The following is a 24,694-nucleotide window of genomic DNA, read 5'->3' on the forward strand; positions in this document are numbered from 1 at the left end:
GGCTACATAATTTGCGCACTCCAGAAATGTATACGGGGGTACGTTTTCACAATGTGCCTGTGTTGCAACTAACAGTAAAGCCCTTTTACAAGGACATTTACATTCTACCTCACCAGTGTCAATGTTTATAATTCGACATTTACTTAATATGATATTTATTAGGACATTTACTCTTTTAACATTAGATTACCGAATCTAAACAATCTAAACAAAGTTTTTTGTCGCTTGAAAGTGTTTAAGGGTATTTGCATTATTAATGTTGTATAATCAGTGGCATATAATGATCTCAAAATATCAATAATATCGCTTATCGCAACAATTTCTGTGACAATATATTGCACAACAAAAATTCTTTTACAACAGGCCTAGTTGTTATTATTATTATTATTATTTTTGTTATTATAATTTTTTAAATATTATTTATAATAATAATAATTATTACTATTTTTTAAAATTATGTTATTATATAATAATAATTATTATTATTTTTGTTATTATTAGTAGTATTATTATAACTATATACATTTAATATTATATAAATAATTAAAAAATATTATATTATTATTATTATTATAAATAAACACATACATTCAAGTCTGATATTAATCATACACCTGTGGTATGAATAATTTCGGGCTTGACTATATACATATAATAAATGTACGAATATAGAAGACATTTTTATCTGATGTTATTTGTTAATGAGCGATATTTACAATATTTAAACCAAACAAAATTTATATTCTAGTACAAACTACCAAGCTTTATGAATATTAAAAAACTGGACAAATAAACAAACACTAGTCGGTCACACTTTATTTTAAGGTACAGTTCATGCTATGGTTAATAAACCAAGCTAAGACTTTTAGCTCAATAAACTATTAATTTGCTGTTTATTAATAGTTAGTAAGTGGGTTTATTTAGTGGATTTTCATAGCAAATATCGTAAATATCAGATAATAAGCCACTAGTTAATACTGGGAATTGGTCCCTATACTAAAGTGTTACCGACTAGTCTGTTGAGAGAGTATTGTTACCCAGCATTTCAGATTGGTTTGGCCCAAGCTGAACTCATAAGATAAATTAGTCTAATGTGTAAATACCATTTGTCTGTTCAGCAGTGATTTTCTCTCACCGTTGTGCAGCCAGGAGAGCTCAGGCTGTGGTTTGCCCTCCACTGAACACTGCAGGGTGAATTCCTGTCCTTCACACACCGAACAATCTTTCAGAGCAGTGCTGAACACTGGGGGTTTCACATCCACTCGCAAACCTACAACACACACACACACACACACACACAAATACAGTGAAACCATGCATCTGCAACGATTTCACCAACAGGTGGCACTGTCAGACTACTGATTATACTACCAAAAACCAACCATACATTATTGTTGACAAATAAGACATCATGAACTTGTTTTCCCTCATCAGGATACTGTATATACAGTGCTCAGCATAAATGGGTTCATCTTTTGAATTATTTTAAATCATATTCTCAGTAAATATAAACAATTTTTTAGAGTTTAAACAAGACTGTTTTAATAAGCGGATATATTCATAATAAGTTTAGTCACTGAACATCTTTAGGAATAGAAAGATCATACATATTAATTGATACAAGTTATCGCAAAAAAAAATTACAAACTACAACAGCTACAACTTTCATCAAAATCTGGTATTTTTTTATGTTTTCTTGATTTTTCATGTTTGTTAAAATTAAGTTTCATATTTTGTTCTATCCAGTTTTGTCTTTGGTGTGGAGTAATTTGTTGTATGTGCACAAATATATGATTGTAAAGCTTATAGAAAATCTTATAGAAAATATGAATACAAAAGAGAGTAATGTATGGGGTGTACTCATAGATGTACTGGGTATGGGATAGAGAAAATACCAAAAATAATATGTTTATTGAAAAAAAAAAACTACTTATTGGACCAAATTATGATGAGTTAAAAATGTGTAAACAATTCTGAAATATGATTTTCTCGTTAAACACCTGGTGTATATATGTCACGGTCACCAGCGATCATAACTCCCTAGATCGCTGGTTTGCACATAAGGACTACAAATCTGCATGTAAATGGACTACATATTCAGTCATGCCACACACACTCACACCTGCTCCAAGTCACTACTGATTACACTTGCCCCACCTGAGGATTGTCAGACTGATTACACACACGACTTAAGCAGCACACACACTCACTTCCCTTGCCGAGTCTTGTTAGCTGTAAAGTGACATTACAATGCGTTTCCCTTAGTCTTGTTCCTCCGTGTTTTTTGATCTTTGCCTAGTTTCCCTTTCTCCTTGTCTGCCGCCTGTCTACCGACCTCTCGCCTGTGTTTGACTACGATTCTGGACTGCCTTTATACATCTGTTTGCACCTGTGTTGACCATTGCCTCTCTGACTTTGAATAAACCTGCACGTGGATCCTAAACCTCAGTTGTCTCTGTCACTCCCCGTGTTACAATATACAACTTAAAAAGTTATGTTCATAGACTTAGGCGTAAAAAAAAGCAGCGATGAGGTATAACTAAGAGTGGTCTAGACCAACCTCATGAAAGTATGACATAATAAGTGTATACTTGACTAGGATAGTTTCGGGAAACTAACGCTAAGCTTAACAACTTATGAAGGACGTAGCCTCAAGAAGGTTTTGAGAAACGAAGCTCTGATTACCTTATATTAGCAGTTGCTCATCACAGCATCAAATACTAAATAGGTGAGTTTTTTCAAACATGAATATATTCACGTGTTAATCTGGCCTACGACAAAAAAAAATTCTGTGATTATTTATAGTTCATTAACTCTGTACAGTAAGGCTACATTGGTTAACATTAGTTAATTTAACTGAAGTCAATGTAATGACAACTAAAAAAAAAGCTTAAGTGATGCTAATTGCATAGTTGATAACTAATTAAATCAAAAGTCATTATCATTTGATTAAACAGAGTTAATAACTAATAAAATTCAGTTGTTTTTCTATTCATTTTAATATATAATTATATATAATATGGCTATTTATTTTCAATTTTATTTTAACACATTAATTTTTACTAATAAACCTTTATTGTGAAGCGTTTAGCTTATGCACTTTGGCATCTTCTTGCAATTTAATTTGTTTATTTACGATGAACATATATACAATAAAGACTTTTTATTATTATACCTCTTAAAGAAAAACTATTTTTGCAGATTACATGTTGGTCAATATCTTGGTAATACAGTATTTGAAGGTAAAAGCTTCAGCAATTAATTGCAACAAGAAATTTTTTCTACATTCACTGTTGTATTGGGTAAAAAAAACTGACATTGCGATTTTTTTTTTGTCTACGATCACCTAGATATTGTAATATGAATATAAGAAAAAAGAGTTTATGGTTTTAGATCTATTGGGATTATTTTATAGGGGAGTACACATGCACGAAATATAAACATATTTCAAGCAAAGATGAATTCAACTGAACAACCATGCCTAATGGTTTTCTGAGGAATCTAGCAGTACTGAGGAACTGATATTCAAAAATAGTAATGTCTAGACTTCATTGTATAAATAATTAAACACAATTAATCTTTGTTAAACTTCTAACGGCGGCGCAGTGGCGCAGTGGGTAGTGCTGTCGCCTTACAGCAAGAAGGTCGCTGCTTCGAGCCTCGGCTGGATCAGTTGGCGTTTCTGTGTGGAGTTTGCATGTTCTCCCTGCATTCGAGTGGGTTTCCTCCGGGTGCTCCGGTTTTCCCCACAGTCCAAAGACATGCGGTACAGGTGAATTGGGTAGGCTAAATTGTCCATATAGTGTATGAGTGTGAATGAGTGTGTGGATGTTTCCCAGAGATGGGTTGCAGTTGGTAGGGCATCCGCTGCGTAAAACATATGCTGTATAAGTTGGTGGTTCATTCCGCGGTAGCGACCCCAGATTAATAAAGGGATTAAGCCAAAAAGAAAATGAATGAATTAATGAATAAACTTCTAACTTTATACCTTCTTGGTTTCAAGAGTTCTCACTTAGATATGCTTGGTGTATAAAGCAGGTTTGGCATGCTGTCCCGGGAGAGAACCCTGATCTCGGAGATAATTGAGCCCAGGGCTTCCGCTCGGTCGATAAGCATATCAGGAGATCAGAGATCAGGTAGGTCTCGAGAGCTCCCCCTTTAGAAAAGGAGGAGATGGGGTGGAAGGGGGGATTCTTCCAAACGAAGATAGAACAGTAGGGAGAAATTGATCCATTTATAGTAAACTAGGATCACTCTGATTGGATTATTACTGATTACAGATGAGTGGCCAGATGTGCTCAATCATATCACGTGCTTCTCTCGAAATTAGTTTATGAAACTCCACTTAAATTCACTTGAGTTCTTACACAGTCACATGTTTTAAAAACACATTGAAAATCTGTCACTCTACTGAATACTCTGTTATGACTCCACAAATCACATGTTCTGAACTGTTGTGGCTGGTTATTATAATCCCAACTCCTGAAATGAGACTATTGCAGTTTCGCATATTGCGATATCAATGCTGAGACGATATACTGTGTAGTCCTATAGTGTAACATATTGTAATGATTTGATACAGGTTCATGTGGCAGCTCTGTAAAAACTCTTACAAATATTTGAATGGTAGAATCCATGCAGCCTCTGAATTAACAGCTCATTAAAACGTACAGAAATTCAACAAATGTAGATAAAGTAACTGTTGGAGTCTTACGCTTGACGGTCAGACTCCAGTGGGCTGCGGTCTTTCCTCTTCTGTTGGCAGCAGTGCAGCCATACTGCCCCGTGTCAGTTATGTGAGCATTGTCCAGACACAGAACATGCAGACCGGCCTCCTGTCGAGTGCTGACACCTGATCTCTGTCTGAGAGGAGCTCCATCTTTCAGCCAGCTCACTGCAGGCACTGGAATCCCGGACACTGACAGCACACAATCAGAACACTCATTTAATATCTGCACTAGCTAACTCAAAATTTCTGGTGGGCACCTTTATGTTAATTGCTAATTGCTAACTAGTTTAATGCTAATTGACTACCTTGATGTCATACTGACATCTAACATTGGTGTAATAATGTTCTTTAATTAAAAAGGACTGTCCTGTTTTTGTTGTGTTCACCAATGCTACACATCAGTTTGATGTCAATTTAGCATCAATGTTGTTAACATACATTGTAGGAATACAAAATCCTGTTTAATTTTATCATTTGGAATTTAAAGCTTTCAGAATCCTGATTAATAAAACTTTTCTTATATTATAATAGTTTTTATGTTGTTATATTAGCGTTCAAATCATCAATGTGCGCAGGTCAAATAAACATCAAGATTGACATCAAATCGATTAGCATTCTTGACATGTTTTTTGATGTCAGTTTGATGTCATTTTGACATTTAGGTGGCTACTGAGTTGTGCAACATCTACTGCATATATTAGTCAAGCTCAAATTTAAATGTTTTATTTGTGTGCAGAAAACCAGAGTGACAAAATACATGCATCCCACTGACTACTGAATTTACAGTTAAGTCAAATATAGCTTATATTTGAGATGATAAAGTTGTAGTACATTATATACCGAACAACATGCTACAGTTACAATCAGGCTTCAAGTACATTGAAATTTGACATTCATATTAATGAAAATGTACTCTCGAAGTGTCTTCATTCTGCCTGAAGGATAAGTTGGCGGTTCATTCCGCTGTGGCGACCCCAGATTAATAAAGGGACTAAGCCGAAAAGAAAATGAATGAATGAACTTGAGTGTGCAAAAGCCACAATACAGTATGTGGACTGCCTATAATGGTTCATTAATTCCAAGACAATTTTGTTAATCCCTTTTAACAGTACTCAGAGTTCTTTATTATTAAATTGATTCATTCTGTGTTGAACTATGATGTAAAAAGTACAGTATGACTTATGGTCATGTCCTATGACAACATTAGTCCAGAAACTAAAAGAGGGGGTTCATCTAGACCAGTGTTTCCCAACCCTGTTCCTAGAGGCACACCAACAGTACATATTTTGGATGTCTCCGTTATCTGACCCATTGACTTCGGGTTTTGGAGTCTCTTCTGATGTCATGATAAGATGATTCAGGTGTGTTTGATTAGGGAGAGGTTGAAAATATGGACTGTTGGTGTCTACATTGGGCCTTTTTAAACCAGTAGGTATGGCGTGATCTATGCATGTGATGCATGCAAAAGTTTCATACTAGTTTACATTGGTTACGTGGCGGATTTTGATCTCTCCCTCTTTCTTTTAGTTCTTTTAGTCCTTGTGTATGAGATTTAATGTTTGCGACTCTCCTGAAGTCTGTTCTGAAATGAAAGCATCAGAGTTGACGTCATTCGCTATGGTTTTTAATGATGCGCGACTCGCATTGACAGGTGTAAATCCGATCTACCTGCTTACACTGCAGACACAGATCCGATTCATATCGGATAAATTTCCACATATGAAAAGGATTGAATTAAGTAAATCGGAATCCATGCGATTTTTTTTTCCTGCTTACACATACACGGGCCATATCCGATCTGTGCCACATTGGAGAAAAAAAAAATTCGGAATTGAGTCACTTAAACCCTACAGTGTAAATGCAGCATTTGACTTTGTCCCTGTTTAGTCTCTGAAGGTACCGACAAAAGGCAATCATGTTTCATGAGGTGAATGCTCAACTGAGCTACTTGTAAACCGATTCATACACAATGGCCAATATACTTTATTGAATTTGCCTACACCACGTTTTTTTAAAAGTGGGGGAAACCCAGGCAGACCCAAGGAAAATATGCAAACTCTAATAAGCACTGTGAGACAACTTTATCTCTAACAATATTTACCCCATAAACTCAACTCCTCAACTCACCTTGGCATTTGAAAGTGACCTGTTCGCCCTGCAGGACCTCTTGGCTCTGAGGCTGTGAGTCAAAACTGGGCGGAGTTTCTAGGACATCCATTCTGATTTCTTTGGTTTGTTGGCGAGTATGCCTACTGGATTCTATCTGTGATGGCTCAGGCGTCTGTCCCGGAGCTCTGAACATATCCAAAACTCTCTTTGTGCCTTGCGTCTCATTCTTCACGCTCTTTAGACTTCTTAAATTGACAAAGTTTGAAGTATTTTGGCCAGCTGCTTGTCTTCCATCTGTGGACCTGCTGATAGGTTGTGAGGGATGTGATGATGTTATTTTTGTTGTGCCTGTTCTGATCATGGATGGAACAGTGGGAACAGTAGTAGTGGGCAACGGTGTGCAGGCTTCTGTGATTATGGTTTGGATGGACGTGCTGGAAGTTTTCTGTTCATTGGCAAGCGTGTTGGAAGTGTTTCTGACCGATAACGGTTTAGAGAGATTGTGAGATGTTTTGGCCATGCTATGGAAAGAAAATACTAAATATTAACTTGAAGAGCCATTGAGGAAAATCAATCTATCAATGAAGCAACTTATATTTTATAAAGACGCCTATTTAAATCATTGAGAATCACACAAGAGTATAAGATATCCATAGACTTGTGCTAATTCAGTTAGTTAGAGTATATGATATTTTATTCATTGAAAGGTTTTATTCATTACTTAGATCTTAAAATCAATCTAAGCAATCTAAACTTAAAAAAACTTGCTTGCATACTTACATGACTGTCTCAGTGTCTCCATCTGCAAAAGAGGAGCAGAATAAACCGCATGTCAAACTGTGAGATTTTTACCTGAACAATATTAAGACATTCCTAAAGCCATTGCTGTTATAATTATTGTTCTGGTGTTGGGGGACACACACTATTCTTATATAATTTTTCTCCCCCCAAAAATGAATGAAATGCTAGTGTAAATTTCAAGCTCTTCACAAACGAGAATAAATGTTTTTTTTCAGAATTTGCCATTTTGCTCATAGCTTATGTAAGAAAAACTGAGACAATCCTGGGATACTTTTTCATATCTCAAGGGTCCGTTCTTCGTAGGTGGATTACTCAATTAGATGGATTTGGTTATTGGCAATTTGACACGATCCAGGATCGTTTCGTTCTTCAAAACTCATACAAGAGTTGTTGTCATAGCAACAGTTCTGGTAGCTTAAACCTGCTCGGGAGCAGGCTCATTTCATATAAACAGGATTATATCGGGTCAGTCCAAGCAAAGATAATACTGAAAGTATGTACCAAATGCTGATACTTTCTTACAGTAGTAGTTATGTACACTTGGGAAAATAGTAAATATATATTTTTAAATATATATAAGTTAAAAAATATGATTAATAAAACTTATGTAATCTGCACTCCAAAATAAAAGTACAAAGACTGCCACCTGGTGGTTCAAAGATATAAACTTTTTAGAAACAAACTCGTACAATCGCTTTAATATAATTTGTGTATGATAATAGACATGCACAATATGCGACTTTTCTCTAAAGGAATAATAATGTATGCAGTCATGAACATGTTTTGACGGCTAATATGACGGTGATTTGATGCTTCACAAAAATTGCAGACACATTTACCAATAAAAAATGCTTTTGTGATGCAAAATTAATTTAAACATCCAGTTATTCTTTACTCCAATTAAGAAACCCGCTACTATAATACTGCTATGGGTACTATAATAAAAAAAATCCGCTCTAACTGTAAAACTAAATAAATTGCTAAATACTCCTGCCACATGAAAGTGTAAAGCATGCAGCCCACAACAAAGTTGGAACGTTATCGCGTATCATATTTAACAAACCGTTTCCTATGAATTTTATGTAATTTCGCTCACATGGATAATTGAATATTAATCAGATGCTGTCATTAAGATGCTGTGCTGTCAGCCAATCGTTGCGCCGATCGTGATTTCCAGGATCGATAGATCCGTCCTTCACAACACACGCAGAGATCTCAGATCAGTTCATCCAGACATTTTAATCTGATTCACAAACTTGTTTGAAGAACCAAATTAGCCAGATATCAGTTATCAAGATTGAAAAATCCAGGATCTGTCAAATCATTTTAGATCGTTTAAGCGAGGAACGAAGAACAGACCCAAGGTCGCAACTTCCATCATTACAAACATTGTTCAGCGATTCTGTTTTTCCTGAATCTATTCAAGGAATAGTCGCAAATAGTGCCACAAACTTGTGTGCTTGTGTGCTCCCCTATGTCCTATTCCTTTCCCACATTTAACCATCCACTCTTGATTTTGAAATCCTATAGTCTTGCCTTGTTTTCATTGTATGTAATTTGCTCTCAGTTATTTTTACAACAGTTTAGTTAAACAATCTTCATAGTGACAAGTGTGGTGCCTTCCTTAGTGCACCCCCAAAACATTTAGGCCATTTTGTGGTGCATGAAGACCTTTATTATTTACATACAAGTGAAAATCCATTACATTTCCGAAGATTTGGAAAAACAAAACATACGTAATGGTATATTCATACACATGGTTTTAATTTCAATTAAAATTTTTATAAATTAGGCCTATATTTTCTATAGTCTACATGTATAACATTTCTGCAGTGTTTTGAATATAGCTAGTAGTAATTAGAAAGTAATTGCCTCGTTTCGATTAAGTATGTAGATAATAAGATAACCAAGGAAATGAAACAAGTTAAATGTTTATTACTCATAACTCATATTGGATAAAAAAATATGTTTTTATTTAAAAAAAACAAACATCTGTTGCTGATTTTATCTAAAGAAATTGTGATTCTACTCATTTGAGGAGCATCATTATTAAAGATTTGCAATTTAACTAACATGGTTCAGATTATGTATTTCCAATGCTGTTTTATGCCAATTTGTAACTATGATTTAGTGGCTAATACATATGATTTGTACGATCTCATTCGTACATTTTAGTACAATTTGCTCATCTCCCAATGATGCTTGGGTTTGGGAGTGGGGTTTGGTTCAATCCATGCCTCCTTTTAAAAATGGTATATTTTTGTTAGACTGAAATAACAGGAGTTCATATGAATTAGCCACTAAACTGAACAAAAAAAACCTAAGATAAATGTCCTTGTGAGATCAGACAGATGGATTTCAGACAGAGTTTGAGAAACACTTGTACTACATTGGATATTTCTCAAACTATACATTGTACTATGGCAGTTCAGCCATAAGTTATGTTGTTGTTTGGGAAACGCATCTCTTGTCTAGACTCCATAAGTTAACCTTTCTCTGTTACCTTGCACAATGAGTTCAGCGGCTGCAGAGGCTTTCCCAGCACTGTTGGCCACCAGACAGGTGTACATGCCAGCATCCTCAGAAAACACATTGCGAATCTCCAGGAAATGCATTCCTGACCTCTCAAACATGTTATAGTGATCTGATTGCTGGATCGTTTCTTCTCCCTGAAAGATAAAATTGAAATATGGATATGCTTACCAGATCTGACTCAAATACTAGCTAATAACGTCTTACCTTGTACCACTGCACCAGTGGCTGGGGTCGTCCTGTGATCTTGGCTGAAAATTTGCCGCTTTGTCCCACTTTGAGATACAAGCGAGAAGGTTTAGCCACAAACTTTGGGGGGCTTTCACCCCAGATACTGGCTCTGTTTTCTACTGCAGGAGCTCCCATAGATCTGCTGGTGACAAAAGAGGAAGATCCTAACACCATCGAATCCTACAGCACTCTATATAATCATAACAGCAGCACTTGATAAGAAAAACAGTCAATAGCAAGTCAAAGAGTTAGTTCACCCAAAAAAGGAAATTAATTAATTAATTAAATTACTTATTCTCATGTCATTCCAAACACATAAGACATTTGTTAATCTTCAGAACCCTTTAATTTCCTTCAGCTTAGTTCCTGATTTATCAGGGGTCACCACAGCGGAATCAACCCAAATTTATATATTTTTATGGATGCACCCAAATGTTCGGCCTCTGAAAATGATCAGCCAAAATATACATTTTCAATTGTGGCCAAAAATATCAACTGAAAATATTAACTCCAAAAGAGTCGATTCCTCAACTCTCAATGGATCTACTGCCAGAACAGTCTCCAAGAGAGCAATCAACTATTTTCAAGCCTCCTGAATGAAGCAGTTGCATGCTACAGAAATTCTGATCGTTCTCAAGCATGATAAACACAGAAGGTACGTGATTTGAATGTGTACTCACAATTTTGTGACCACAAGAGCTCTGTAAGCTATTTTAAATGGTGGAGCAGGATGTAGTTTGCTTTCATTTTCAAATATGAAGCACACCATTTTACATTTTGGTTTTAAAGATGATCTGTCAATAGAGTTGAGGAGTCCACCTAGTTCAAAATTAGCATTCAAGAATTGAAGTCCACTCTAAAAAATCCAACATCCCTAGTAGTTATCGTGCAGGGTGTAATAGCATTCAGACCAGATGCAAAATGTGCTGCATGACACTATGAAATTCATTCTTTTTAATGACTTGTGCCATGCAAGAACCAGTAATGTGCATTTATATAATGCATTCATCATGTATGGCCATACACCCAAAGGACTTCACAATCATGAGTGGGTCTTACCACACCAACCCTAGTGTGCAGCATTCACATGGATGATGTGACGGCAGCCACAGGACAACGGCGCCAGTGCGCTCACCACACACCAGATATTGGTGGAGCGGAGAGACAGTGATAGAGCCAATTCAGTGGATGGGGATGATTGGGAAGCCATGATCGGTAAGGGCCAATAGAGGGAATTTGGCCAGGACATTGGAGTTACATGAAAGTGCCATGGGATTTTTAATGACGACAGAGTCAGGATGCTACCGGCTCACATTGACAAGATGGTGTCCTCTTCATTTACTGGGGCATTAGGACTCACACAGATCGCAGACCGAGCGCCCCCTGCTGGCCCCACTAACATCACTTTCAACAGCAACCTGGTTTTCCAGCCTGATCTCACGAGAAAACGTAAGTATTTTACGTTTTGTCAGTTTAGTAGCTAATTCTAAGTACGAGTTCAGTCGTACGAAAGTGTACGATTTTAAAAAGGAGGCGTGGCACCTAACCCCACCCCTAAACCCAACCGTCATTGGCGGATGAGCAAATCGTACTAAATTGTACGAATTAGATTGTACGACTTCGTACGAATTAGCCACTAAATCAAAAAGTTACGAATTGCCGCGAGATTGTGTTGGGTTTTCCCATGTGGTCTCCCATCCAATAGGTGCCAATATGACATTTTTGTAGTGTACTTGTCTCTGCTGCTTGCAATAGCGTTTCAGTGCTGTCGTGGCAATGCAGGTAAAATTATGCCTTTCGACTCGCTCAAACTTTGTGATTGTTAACACCAGTATAATTTAAGTAACTGGGTTAAATTTTAAAAGTCTTAAATATTCAAAAGTATTAGATATAATTCAAGAAAATAATAATTATTACAAAGCACTTTCTGTTTTGGTTCACAACTTTCCTTTTGGCACATCCCTTGTTACATATTGAGTAACATTATTTTGACAATGCTAGTGTGTATTGTTCCTGTGTGTGTTGTATCCTCTATCTGTCTCTTTTTCTCTCTCTCTCCACATGAGCGGAGATCAGGTGCAGCTGTGAGAGGGGCGGCGCCAGTTATAAAAGCGTGCTGTTTGCGCTCTTCATCGAGTTCTCTTCCTGTTTCCCCTCGCTGTTGTGTGTGTGTGAGCAGATCGCTCTAAGTTCTCTGTGTGGCAGTGATATCTTTCTGTCTGAAACCTTTTTCCAAAGTCATCTGGTGAGATACTCTGTTAAATACGGTACTAGGACGGTAATCTGTGTTAGCTGTGGCTAAATGTTTACTTACTGCTGAATGATCTAAGGGAAGGCCCCTTTTTCTTTCGTCCAGTTTTCTCCTGTTTAATGGATAGTTATGGAGGTCAGAATTGTTTTTCATTTACGGAACTTTATTTTCGGTTTTAGGTAAGAAATGTAATATTAGGTAGCGTACCTTGTTTTGTTTATTGTTTTGGCCTTTTTGTTCCCTGGTTCCTATACTGGAATTTTTGTTTAATAAATTTGATACCCCTTTTTCGCAACTTGGCCTGTGTGTGAGTGCTTGGGGAACAGGAACGGGGACTCCGGGTGACCTCTTTTAATAGCGGTCATCCTTAACCTTATGTGCGTAGCGAGGTGCAGCCGCTACGTAACATAATTGGGGGCTCGTCTGGGATTTGAACCCAGGACCTCTCACACCCCAAGCGAGAATCATACCCCTAGATATAGTTTAGATTAAATCAGAGAGCTCTCTGATCCTCCAAAGGAAGTAATACGATGTTGTGCTAATGCCTGATATTGTCCATAGTAAATATGCACCTTGACAACCTGAAATGGAAGAGAAGTCATATTTACAGTTTAGATTTTATTTAGGGAGCTTCGAATGATTACATTTGCACCACTGAAGTGACATGGAGAGTTTTGCCAAAATGTTTGGCTTGTTTTCTGGACTTCGAACTTCGAGACAATTGCTTTCAATGGAGGATAAGGGAGCTCTCAGATTCCATCTAAAATATGTAGTGTTTTAAAGATGAAAAGAGAAATCAGGGTATTTGGAACAACATTAGGATGAGTAATTTATAAAATAATTTCCATTTTTAGGTGAACTAACCTTTAAACATACCCCATTATAAGCTCATATTTATGTGATGTTTTGCACGTTATGCATCTCACCCTGTTCTGTTCGAGGAAGGAAGGCTGTATTTCATTCCTGTGTTTCCTGTATGGGATGGGCAAAGTTATTTGTGTAGCACCAAACAGAAAGTATACACTCATCTACATCCCCTCCTTCACAGACCTGACTTGAGCTGCAATTATCTGCCGCTAGTTGTAAAAGACTTGAATAGTTCCACATGCTTGTGTTTTGTGAAGTATGTTAGAGGAAGTTTATTAAGCTTTTATTAGTCTATAAAATCAGGGCAGATGTTGTGACGCATCTCTGTCTCTAAATACATTTACTGCAGGTAAAAAAAAGAATATAAAATAAGAAATACACCATAATGTAAATGTTTAAATATAGGCAGTATAGAGCACACTTCAAAGTAAACGGTGAGGTTTTAGGATGCAATATAAACCAGTGTTTATTCTATGTTGTAATGTTTGGGCTTTAAAATTAACTTTCTGTATTTATGCATGGCAGGAATAAGAATAGAGATTTTCAGAACACTGTAGATTTATGGAGGCTGAACTATAAAAAGAGAAGAGATCTAGAAGTAACTATAATTTATTAAAGGCATAGTATGTAATTTAATCCACTACAAGAGCATATTCACAACAAACATTACATGCTACAGGACTCCTACTACAGTAATCATGTTGATAGATGAGCTGAAGTATTCAATACTTGTTATCATGGTAGCAGAGTATATATGCTATATAGTTTAAGCTTTAGGGTCAGATTTAGATCATCATTATTCATCTATAATTTCCCTCTGATATAGGAATAGTTCGTGGTTAGGGTTAGGTTTAGGGGCAGGAATTAGGTTTGGACTGAATTTCCAATAGTAAAAGTCAAGTGCAAAAAGCAAAGTCCAAAGCGCAGGGCGCAAAAGCATTAAGGACGTGTCCGAATCCACTTTAACTATTTTAATGATGGTTAAAATCTGCTTTGCACCGCGGCGCATGGTCTAAGATAGTTGAGCTTATTCTCTTAATGAGTTATAGGTGTGTTTTGAGAATAAACCAATCAGAGTCTCATTATCCATTCCCTTTAAGAGTCAGTTGCGTCAAGCCATAGCGCATTTGCTATTTACATGGCGGACTTTGTAAGTGGAAAAACTGAGCGCTTCACTAGCGAGAAAACAGTTAAACAGAGCATCTACAGTGAGAGAATGAGCCTCCTCATTCTTTACTTTCACTTTCACTCTCGTGGATAAGGAAACGTGTTGTACGCACAGACATCCATTAGCCTATAAATAATTAATTTCATTTGGTAAGTGCAAAGATTCGTGTCAAAACTAGTTCTAAATTAAGTTCTAATTTCCAGCAAACAAATTAAATAAATAAATAAATAAAAAACAATATTAATGAAGTGTGGTCAAAAAGTTATTTCCAAATACACATGCCATGCCCCATATGGTCTAAAACATGACAGGTGGGCAAATCTAAGCTTGTTTTTAATAAAACAAATATAAATATGCATATAATAAATAATACTGCTAATAATAATAACATTATACAAAAGCAAATTAGTTCAGTTATGAATAAACTGCAAAAGCCCCCGGAGATGAAGAAGTCATGGAGCCAGTGGTTTTTATAATTATGTAGAAAATATTATTTTTGTAATATTTTAGTCCTTTAATTATCTTTGATTTGTAAAGATATTTGCGTTTTGCTGTACATCATGTTTATGTTAAGCAATGTTTAAGTGAGGCGCACAACTAACGTGCTCTGCGCTCTTAGCTGGTCCATTGAACAATCTATTTTAGTCCCTCAAAATAGCAACGCGCCAGCAATGCGCCTCAACACACCTCCTTTTTAGACCAGAATGCCTATGGGCGAACATATGAGCGCAAATGCATTTTCTATTTAAACAGCGTGGCGCAAAATGTAAAATCACTCTTGCGTCAAGCTGAAACTAGCAAACAACAATTGAGTTGCGCCGCATTGCGCCGGGTGTATGATCGGGCCTTAAATGTTTGTTTAAATGTTCAAATGTTTATCTTTATGTTTACAATTAGGTATAGCTCTTTTGCCAGTTCTTACTTCATACTCGCATCCAATACCTCAGTTTGTCAGAGGGGCATGAATGAAATGTTCCTGAATGAAAGTGAAACTGCCAAACAGCAGTTAAAGTCAAGAAATTAAAAATGAAACACCCGAAATGACATAAAACTGTAAGACATGTTAGAAATGTGGATAGTGTGGTGATGCAATGGCGTTAATCGAATTATTTGCTATAACATGTAAAACGGGATCATGAAAGGAACATTCAAAAAGCAACTCATGTAAACACGTTAATCATATTATCCGCTTGTTAAGTCGTGAAGTATCGGTGACGTATGGAATACTGTTTCCGGGTCCAAGCCGCTACTCATTTGAATTGAGAAAGTATTCGTTTGTGGCCACTTTTTAGTCCTATCACACTTTAAAGTGAATTTTATATAAAATCATAGTGTACACGTAGATTCCTGGACCAAAATTTTAACAATTAAATCAAAACTGTATCACTTTCTGGCCCTCGGATATTAGGCGTGGATATATACATTTCCACTGTGATTTTTGAAAGTATTACAGTGCTTTGTAAACGTTTATTATTACCATATGATGAGTCTCCCCATACAACTTCATAGAGCGCTTGGACCTGGAAGCCCGTTCGCGTTACGTCACACTTAACAAGTGGATTGTCTCATTCAGATTAAGGCAAATAATTTGATCACCGATGTCCATGTAAATGTGCTCACTGTCTATCAGTCTGACATTATTACAACTGACATGGAGATCGTATTCATGCAGTCTGACATGCTACAATCATCTAGAATTCTTAACAATTGCAAATAGCCAGGCTTAAATCTGCAAAATCATTATTTTACTGTGATCTTTGTAGATAAATAATATTAATCTTAGGCCAGTCATGGTGTGCTTTACCTTCCACAACAATCTCCGCAGTAACCTGGCAGCTCCCACCGTCGTTAACAGCTTCACAGGTGTAACGTCCTCCATCGGAATCCTGTACCTCCTGGACCACCAGACTAAATGTTCCACGGACACTTTGTTCCATAGAATAATGATCTCCTGCTATCAGTAGCTTGCCATTCCTAAACCAGCATACCTGAGGCTCTGGGAAACCACGTACCTGATAGAGATCACAGATATACAGACGGTGTTGAGAGTCTCGTACATAAAACAACTGTCAATTATATAAACAGTAATTCAGCAGTAATCAGTAAACAAGATAGTCCAAGTGAACAAGTGTGGGACAGATGTATCACACCAATTCTGCCATTGACCAGCATTCTTGTGTGTGCCAAAAGGAAGCTGTTTGTTGTGTGAAACAAGCCAAGAGTGTGCTCCATAATTAAAAGGTTCAGTGAGATAAATATGAACAGCATTCTGGAAATGCTTCAAGTGGACAGAATCTGTATCAGCTTTCATTATTAGTTACTCAGTAACTGCTTATCACTGCTTATACACCAAGAAGAGAGCTGTGAGCTATTACCATTTGTGTGTGTGTGCAGTAATGGATTCTTACCTAGTAACCTAGCATATTACTAATACAATTTCAGTAATAATATTACTGTTATGCCATTATTCTAACATTTTATATTCTAAAAATAAAACGGAGTGGAATCTTCGGATGAAACTATAGCTATAGAGTGCGAATATTCAATCCAAATTGTACATTTTCAGGGTTATGCTGAATAAATTCCCAAGTGGCAAAGTGGTGTAAGTGGTATACAGTTTATAATCAATGAAATTGACTGATTATTAAATTGTTTAATTGTTTAGATGTCATTTACATTAGTGTGCTTTTGTTTTAAAATGCTTTGTTGTTATGTTACACTTGGCACCCACATTACTCTTGCAGTTTTCAACCACAAGATCAAAGTGTTTTAAAGAATATTAAAGACCCCTTTTTAGTTAGGAAACACTGGTGTTTTGTTAAAGTATAGACAGACTGAGGTCCCGTTTAAACTACTACATTTTAGTTTTAAAACTTTGTTTAAGAACTAAAATTATCCACGTCCACACTGGTGTTTCCTCTAGCGTTTCTGAAAAGATCTCCATCCACACTACACAGCTAACAACACACATCACATGACCAGACACACAGTCTGCCAAGCACAGCAGCATATGCGCATGTCTGAGCTCCAGGCAGTCAGCGGGTGCTTTGAGCACACCTCCCCAGGTGAGAGTAGCGCACACCGGACAGTTCATCAAGTATATACCGCTAGATCTCTTCTCACTATAGTTGTTAAATGTGATATTTAATTCGTCTTGTCTCTATCTAACAACTCTTCAATCTTTTGAATCTATTACTTGTTCTCAGGTAATGTGTTTTGGTTGAGCGCAAAGATAAGTCAATATATTAATTTATGTAACTACGTACACTGATTCTGCACATTTGACTGAATGCTTGCATTTATTTCCTATATTGTGTAAACTTATTGTATGTTATACTTTTTTAATAGCCATTATTTATTAGTAAACCTTATATTCAGCAAAGTGAAGTTTAATTTTAAACTAATTTCGAGAGGAGCCTGTGCTCATGATTGACCCAGCTGGTCCACATTTGCTAATCATGATCATCCAATCAAAGGATCCCAAGTCACTATATATCCTCATTTCCTCTCTACAACTATCTTCGTCTGGAAGAAACCCTCCTCCCCTTTTTCCACCTTTATCCAGAATGGGCGGCACGGTGGCCCAGTGACTAGCACTGTTGCCTCACAGCAAGAATACCAATGGCGTTGGGTCTTCACTGGGCCATCTGGTATTTCTGTGCGGAGTTTGCATGTTCTCCCCGTGTCCGCGTGGGTTTCCCCTGGGTTCCCCGGTTTCCTCCCACCATCCAAATGGGCTCTATATTATAAATAAAATAAGCCTAAATCTTTTTTCTAATGTCTTACTCTCGGGAAGTTCACCTCGGCCTCAGCAGCAGGGAAGTTTCAGATCGACCTGAGCTCAATCTCCCCTCTCTCATTATATAGTAGCTTACACTGTTCCACTGTTCACAGAATTACCCGGCGTGTCCTCGGGAGTAAGTTTTCCGTATCAAAATTGTTTGAACTTACAGGGAAAGGATGCAAGAATGAACTTTGTGCACTTAATATTAAGGGAAAAGCCCCAATTAAATAGGCAAATGTCGGCAGCCACACCTCCGTTTTCAGGTGTCTCAATTTTCCCCCATCCACACTGACACAGAGCAGCAGCATTTTAAAATCAAAACAGCCTCTTCAGCATTTTCAAAACGCTCCATTTTCAGGGCTCGAAAAAGGACTCGAGGTAGTGTGAACAAAAGACGCAACTGTAGCAAAACTTATATTTTGTAAAACTAAATCATATAAGAAATCATAGTTAAACGGAGCCTGAAACAAACTTCTGAAAATGGAGGTATGGCTATCCTAAATCACTCTCAGATTGGTCTTCCAGACTATAGCTTGCCATTCCCTGATTCGTCAAGCCCCTTTCAAAGGACTATCATGCAAATGGTAAACAGGAAATACAGATGCTGGCAAAACATGCACCAGCCCAGTGAAGTAGAGATCAAGTATCAGGCATTGAACTCTGTATAGTGTAGAGAGAGTGCAATACAAATGCCAGTCTGGACAGTAAGCATTTTTTGTCTGAAATGTTGTCTAGACCTGGGAGCCACCTTCAAGCGACATTTAGCTTTAGCCCTATAGACATACTTAAACCAACGAATCAAGGTCAAAAGAATTAGTAGAAAATTCCAGGAAGGTGTGTCAGAGCCAGGACACATCAAGCCAATGGCAAATCATTAGCACCAATAAAAAACAACTGTTTTGTCAGCTTGCGTCTGGTCTCGTCTGGACCAAACAGCTGCACATGAAGACACCAAACGAATGGCAGCCAACTCAAAAGAGAGTATGCATTGTGTGCCTGCGTGCAGGGGGCAGTAGTCTGACTTGCCTTTCCATAAAGGAAAACAGGAAGATGAAATGCGCACACAAAGCATAAACAAAGTGTTTAGTACCATCATCGCAGTACTTGTCAGACATCACAGGAGAATTCCCTCGTGCAAATGTGTCTTATGATTTAATAATCTATTACATTTGCAAACATTTGAGAAATGTAGTGAACTTACAGCCGCCTTGTTTGTGTTCCTTCTTGGCACAAATTGCTTACTTGGGTTTGTCACTTCAGTTTTTGTTCTCGCACTCTGATTAGTTGCTGAATTACCAATCAGAGTGCTCCCTTCAGCCTATGGCAGATGGCATCTCTACATGCTGAATCAGGCCAACTTGGTCTAATGGGAACCCATCGAAAGGCAATGTGTGGAACACACCAAACCAACTAGCTGGACTTAATGCCGAATAGCGAACCGTCACATTGGTGGTTCCCAGTCTTTACAGCTAACCTCTGCAGAGAAGTGACCCTCTGTGGGCAGGATTTGCCATGTTATTCAACTTGCACAGCAGAATTAAGGAACAACTTGCCTCAGCAAGCAAAATGATGCATTCTTTTTATCCATCCTCAGAAGAAACTATTAAAATCTTCTATCTAGTCTGAAAATGTCTAATAAGGACATGGATGACCTCCCCTAAATTAAACCTCTCTTATACCAGTGTAGGCATGTTTCATTTCCGCAGATTTAGAAAGAAGGTCTAACATTGTACACTGGAGGTAAACCAGAGTACAACCATGAAACACAATCTTTCTCTTGCTGCCTGCGAACCCGCGGAGCCATACATTCACTTCAAATGAAACAAAAATCAGAGGAAACTGCTAACTACTGCCAGCTGCAATGGATTTCAGATCGAATACACAAATTTATACGGCTCGATGGCTAGTAGACAACAGAGTGATTCCAGATGCCCTTCCAAAATTCCAAGGCTTAAATGAGAGCAAAACTTTACCGTACAGCAAGGATCTTTAGGAGCGTGTCAAGATTGGCCTCTCTTCTTTTACATAAAATGTTGCCTCGCGGTGACAGGTCCACTTCACTGCAGATTTGCCCAAAAATAGCAATATTAGGTCTGAATTTTCTATTAAATCAGAGCAGTGCTGGTATTTCCTCTGTGTCTGCTGCTGTTTTTTCCCGTGTACACGCTCTCAGTTTGAAGTCTGTACTCTGAGACTTGTGGTCAAGGCTCTACCTCAAAAATCCTGCAGCACTCACATCCGATGCTGAGGGAAGGAAAAACACTGGGTTGTTTGCACAAAACCTCTGCTGTTTTCTTGTTTTCTCTCACACAACTCATACTAACAGCACTAGAAGGGCGCAGAGAAGACAATAGTGTTTTCACCAAGGAAGTCAATCAGCCACATAAGGACAGGCAAAACCAGAACATACAAATAGGTTAACCACTGTTTGAAGTGTCAAGCCTGTGTCTAGGTTGATAGTACTAGGTTGATTGAGTACAGTGTATAGTTGGGGTGCAGCTCAAACAAAACTTTCTGGACTGCATGAAAATAAAGCACTCTTCGGCAATAAATAAATATTAAATTTTGCATTACACCGTTTTTACAGTACGTTACAAAATAAGTATCATGTTTACACATCTGCATTTACTCCTTATTTTCTCCACATGGGGACAAGAGAGGTGTCATTCAATGTGTGAGAAAACAAAGCAACTGGCATAACTTAAAAAAAAAAAGAGTAACTCCACTGATTATCTAACTCATCTTAATTGTGATGTGTTACACCCAGCATGCACATCCAGACAGTTGTTACCACAGAATATAGCCTGGCAGGCTTATTGGCAGCCCAATGCAAAGCAGAACACTGTTTTTCAAAACAACCACCTGGATGTATTACATCCCGCTTCACTCACCTTTTCACTCGCCGCAAAATGTAAAAATTAGACATAAAACATTGTTCTGAGCTGTAATAGTTCATTACTTCTTTAGTTAAACACAAAGCTGATAGAAACGAAGACTGCTGAATGTAACATACACTAACCTAAGTATTATTCAGTCACACAAGGTGCCAGAAGTACGTATGGCTGTATTTCGACTTTTAAAACGAACGATACGGGGCGGTATGACAGAGTTCCTTTTTGTGCTTTCCGGTGGAACAATTATGTCCGTATGAACGGCTTTCCCGCTGTTACCAGTTTGTCAAGTACATGTACTTCAGCGGACTTGAGACACAGAGAGAAGTTGACCATGACAACGGGTAAGAATTCAGCCTTCCGTTGGGTAAAAGCGGGTAAGACAATAACAGACGCCAAAAAATTTAAATAAACAAGTAAATAACAGGGTGAGAATGTGGTAAAATAATTTTATCATAATGGGCATTTCTTTTTGAATTGCTTTTTAAAACTGTCGCTTGGGTTTAGGGAAGTGGGTAGGCGGGTCCTGGGACGTATTTGGCACTCTCCAGAAAAGTAAACAGCAGTATGTTTTCAGAATGAGCCTGGGTTTCCTGAGGTGTAACGACCACTCTGCTTTATTTTTTAAAATTTTACTCGTTGTCATTATTCTTTAAGTATACCAATAGTGTCAACCCAGGCTCATTCTGAGAACGTAGTCCCGGGGACGTTTCTGGAGACCGCGAAATACGTGCCGGGAGGAACGTATTTTTGCAGTTTTTGTTTTCGCGAATCCGCGAGAGGCCGCTGTGCGCGCTTTTTCCCACGCCGTTCTCGCGTAAACCCGCTAGAGGCCACTGTCGAACGACCTTCCGCCTGTCTGCCTGGATGACAGGATGATTGACCGTGCGACCGGCCAATCGGCTGACCCACCCTCCTCCGTCCCTAAACCCAACCAACGACGATTCACAAAAGCCGTCCAGAAAAAGAAAAGCCCTCGTCTGATTTTTACCACTTTTTCGGATTTTGACCACATTCTCACCCTGTGACGAACTTGTTCGCTTCATTTTTTGGATTTTGTTTTTGTTTTCTTACCTGATTTCTGGAACCGCTCTTCCCCGGACTCGAACTCAGTCGTCGTCGTCGTGGTCAGCCCCTCTCTGCGCCTCGAGTCCGCCGGAGTACACGAAGAGCTAACCGGACAAACTGGTTGCAGCGGGAAAGCCCTCCACACGGAGGCGAGCGGCCGGCTGGCTGACCGGCAAGCGCCGAAAGGAACGGCGTCACACCGCCCCGCAGCGTTCGCTTAAAAAAATGAAATGCAGCCGTACGTACCCCCGGCTACATATTTCGTGGTCTCCAGAAACGTCCACGGGACTACGTTCTCAGAATGAGCCTGGGTTGAATAGTGTCAAGCAAGAGAAACACTAAATACTCTCTCAGTGCATATGAATAGATGTACAGTGGTTAGAGCAATGGTAATAATAAACTGTGGCTCAAAAGTACAAATACTTTTGGTTGGTACTGTATGTCCACATACAAAAACAACAACAACAAAACATCTGGCTTTTACTAATACATCAATATTGTTTTAAATGCTACAAGATCACTAGCAATTCAAATCGACTCATCTGTCAATGAATCCTTTTAACTCCTGCCAACAAACTTATTCCAGCAAACATCAGACATGCTCTGAGGCATCTTTTTTTTTTTTTTTAAAGATGTTTTCCTTTTTCAATGCTGTACAATTTGGTTTTCATTGACGGCAATGGCTTGTTTGCCATCTAAACATGATGATAGCTGCTTGACCAAAACAATGTTGAGTTCATAAAAAAATCGTGCAGACTCACATCACATGCAGGATTTCTGGAGGTTCTTTGAGCTGATCTACAGTCAGTTTTGGGATGTCCCACCTGGCTCTCATTACGGGGCCTCAGACAAATATTCACTAATGACTTGCTGTTATTGAAAGCCATCCAAAACTTTGCAAAGCACATACTTACATAGCTTATAAGCACATTCTATAAAAGAGTCATGTTATGCTCAATTTACTGTATTCTGAGCTATGCGTTCAGTAATGTATACATGCCTCACACTGTGATAAACAATCCACTCACACACTTTATGAATGAAGTGTGATCTGACTATAAGTGTATACACTAAACTTGCTTCTACTAAACCTCATAAGACAGCAAAAGATTAGTTTTAGGTAAAATGGCTCAAAATTATATTATGCTACTTGATGAATATTTTGATTCATTTGAAATGTCCAGTAAGATCAGAATATTGTGATTCTGGTGATGCTTTATATTATATTGGTTGCTGTATGCATCACAACTGTTCTGAAATAAATGTCCCGTGCATGGTGTTAGAAAACATCCTACATTACCTCCTACTATAACCAATATTGTCTACAATAAAAAGCAAAAATTCGATAAACACATTTGCTGGAGCAAGTCTTTGAGCTCTTTTTATTTTCATTTGTGGTTTAATTTATGGTTTTATTATAACTACATTTTTATGTTTACACTAACAATGTTTCGAAGCCATTATATTATATTATTGTCAGGGTTCTGCCAATCTAGTCTTGAAAATTCTTGTTTTGGTGGAGTCCGGACACTAGCTCTGTCTTGTCTTGTCCGGTAGTGCTCGGCTCGAGTTTTCTTGGGTCGAGCACTTGTTTTGTCACTGTCTGTGTGCGTGTCGTCATAGGTGCGCGCGGACCGTGCGTGCTCCAGCTTGATGCTGGCGCGCGGGGTCTGCGCGTCCTTGGGACACGCGCTCTTGTATTTTTGTTTGTGTTTTGTTTCGTCAGCATCACGCTGTTTCATTCTCAGCGTCTCCATCTAGTTGGTCAACATTTTTGGTTGGCGCTGAGATGAAACATGCGCGTTGCTTTTGTGTAAGCGCACGGTAAGGTGTTTTCACTTATCGTGTGCTCGTGTCTTGCATCTGTTGTCAAAGCACGTGGCTCTGTGTTTACATTGGTCGCATGCTTTTGTTGTGTGCTTCAGTGTTTGTCTAGTCAAAAGAACACGCGGTTAACGAGTTCTCTCATTGGCTGTGTGTTCTAGTCTTGTTTTATGTGAGCACCTGGCTTGTGTTGTCTCTTTGTGTCAGGTGCTCTCCCGTCTATCGCCTAGTCCCACTGTCCTTATTAACCCATTATTAGTTAATTATGTTCATCTGTTTGTGTTAATTTTCTACTGCTTATATTCTCCTCATGTCTGCTGTCCTGGGCCAGTTCGTCATCGTATGTTGCCTCATCGTGTGAGTGTCCCAGTCCTGATCCCTGCCAGCCTGCCCAGTGTAGTTTGGTTTGTCTGTTTTGTTAATGTTTCCCCCCTCGGGG

General features: G+C 38.1%; 1 protein-coding gene across 5 annotated transcripts in view; it reads right to left on the reverse strand.

Moving 5' to 3' along the window:
* Positions 1-24,694, reverse strand: part of mylka (myosin, light chain kinase a) — a 152,428-nt gene that overhangs the window by 82,685 nt on the left and 45,049 nt on the right. For 2 of the 5 annotated variants that reach the window (XM_056464687.1, XM_056464688.1), the window contains exons 3-10: positions 16,493-16,700; positions 13,580-13,625; positions 10,379-10,544; positions 10,143-10,308; positions 7,619-7,640; positions 6,857-7,359; positions 4,715-4,918; positions 1,136-1,270 (exon numbers count right to left, since the gene is read on the reverse strand). In XM_056464687.1, the coding sequence (XP_056320662.1) occupies positions 1,136-1,270; positions 4,715-4,918; positions 6,857-7,359; positions 7,619-7,640; positions 10,143-10,308; positions 10,379-10,544; positions 13,580-13,625; positions 16,493-16,700 (1,450 nt within the window). Of the gene's footprint in view, positions 1-1,135; positions 1,271-4,714; positions 4,919-6,856; positions 7,360-7,618; positions 7,641-10,142; positions 10,309-10,378; positions 10,545-13,579; positions 13,626-16,492; positions 16,701-20,445; positions 20,649-24,694 lie in introns of those variants that run through there. The other 3 variants (XM_056464691.1, XM_056464690.1, XM_056464689.1) reach the window with 3 other exon arrangements.

Source organism: Danio aesculapii, chromosome 9 (assembly GCF_903798145.1).
Source record: "Danio aesculapii chromosome 9, fDanAes4.1, whole genome shotgun sequence".
NCBI lineage: Eukaryota > Metazoa > Chordata > Actinopteri > Cypriniformes > Danionidae > Danio > Danio aesculapii.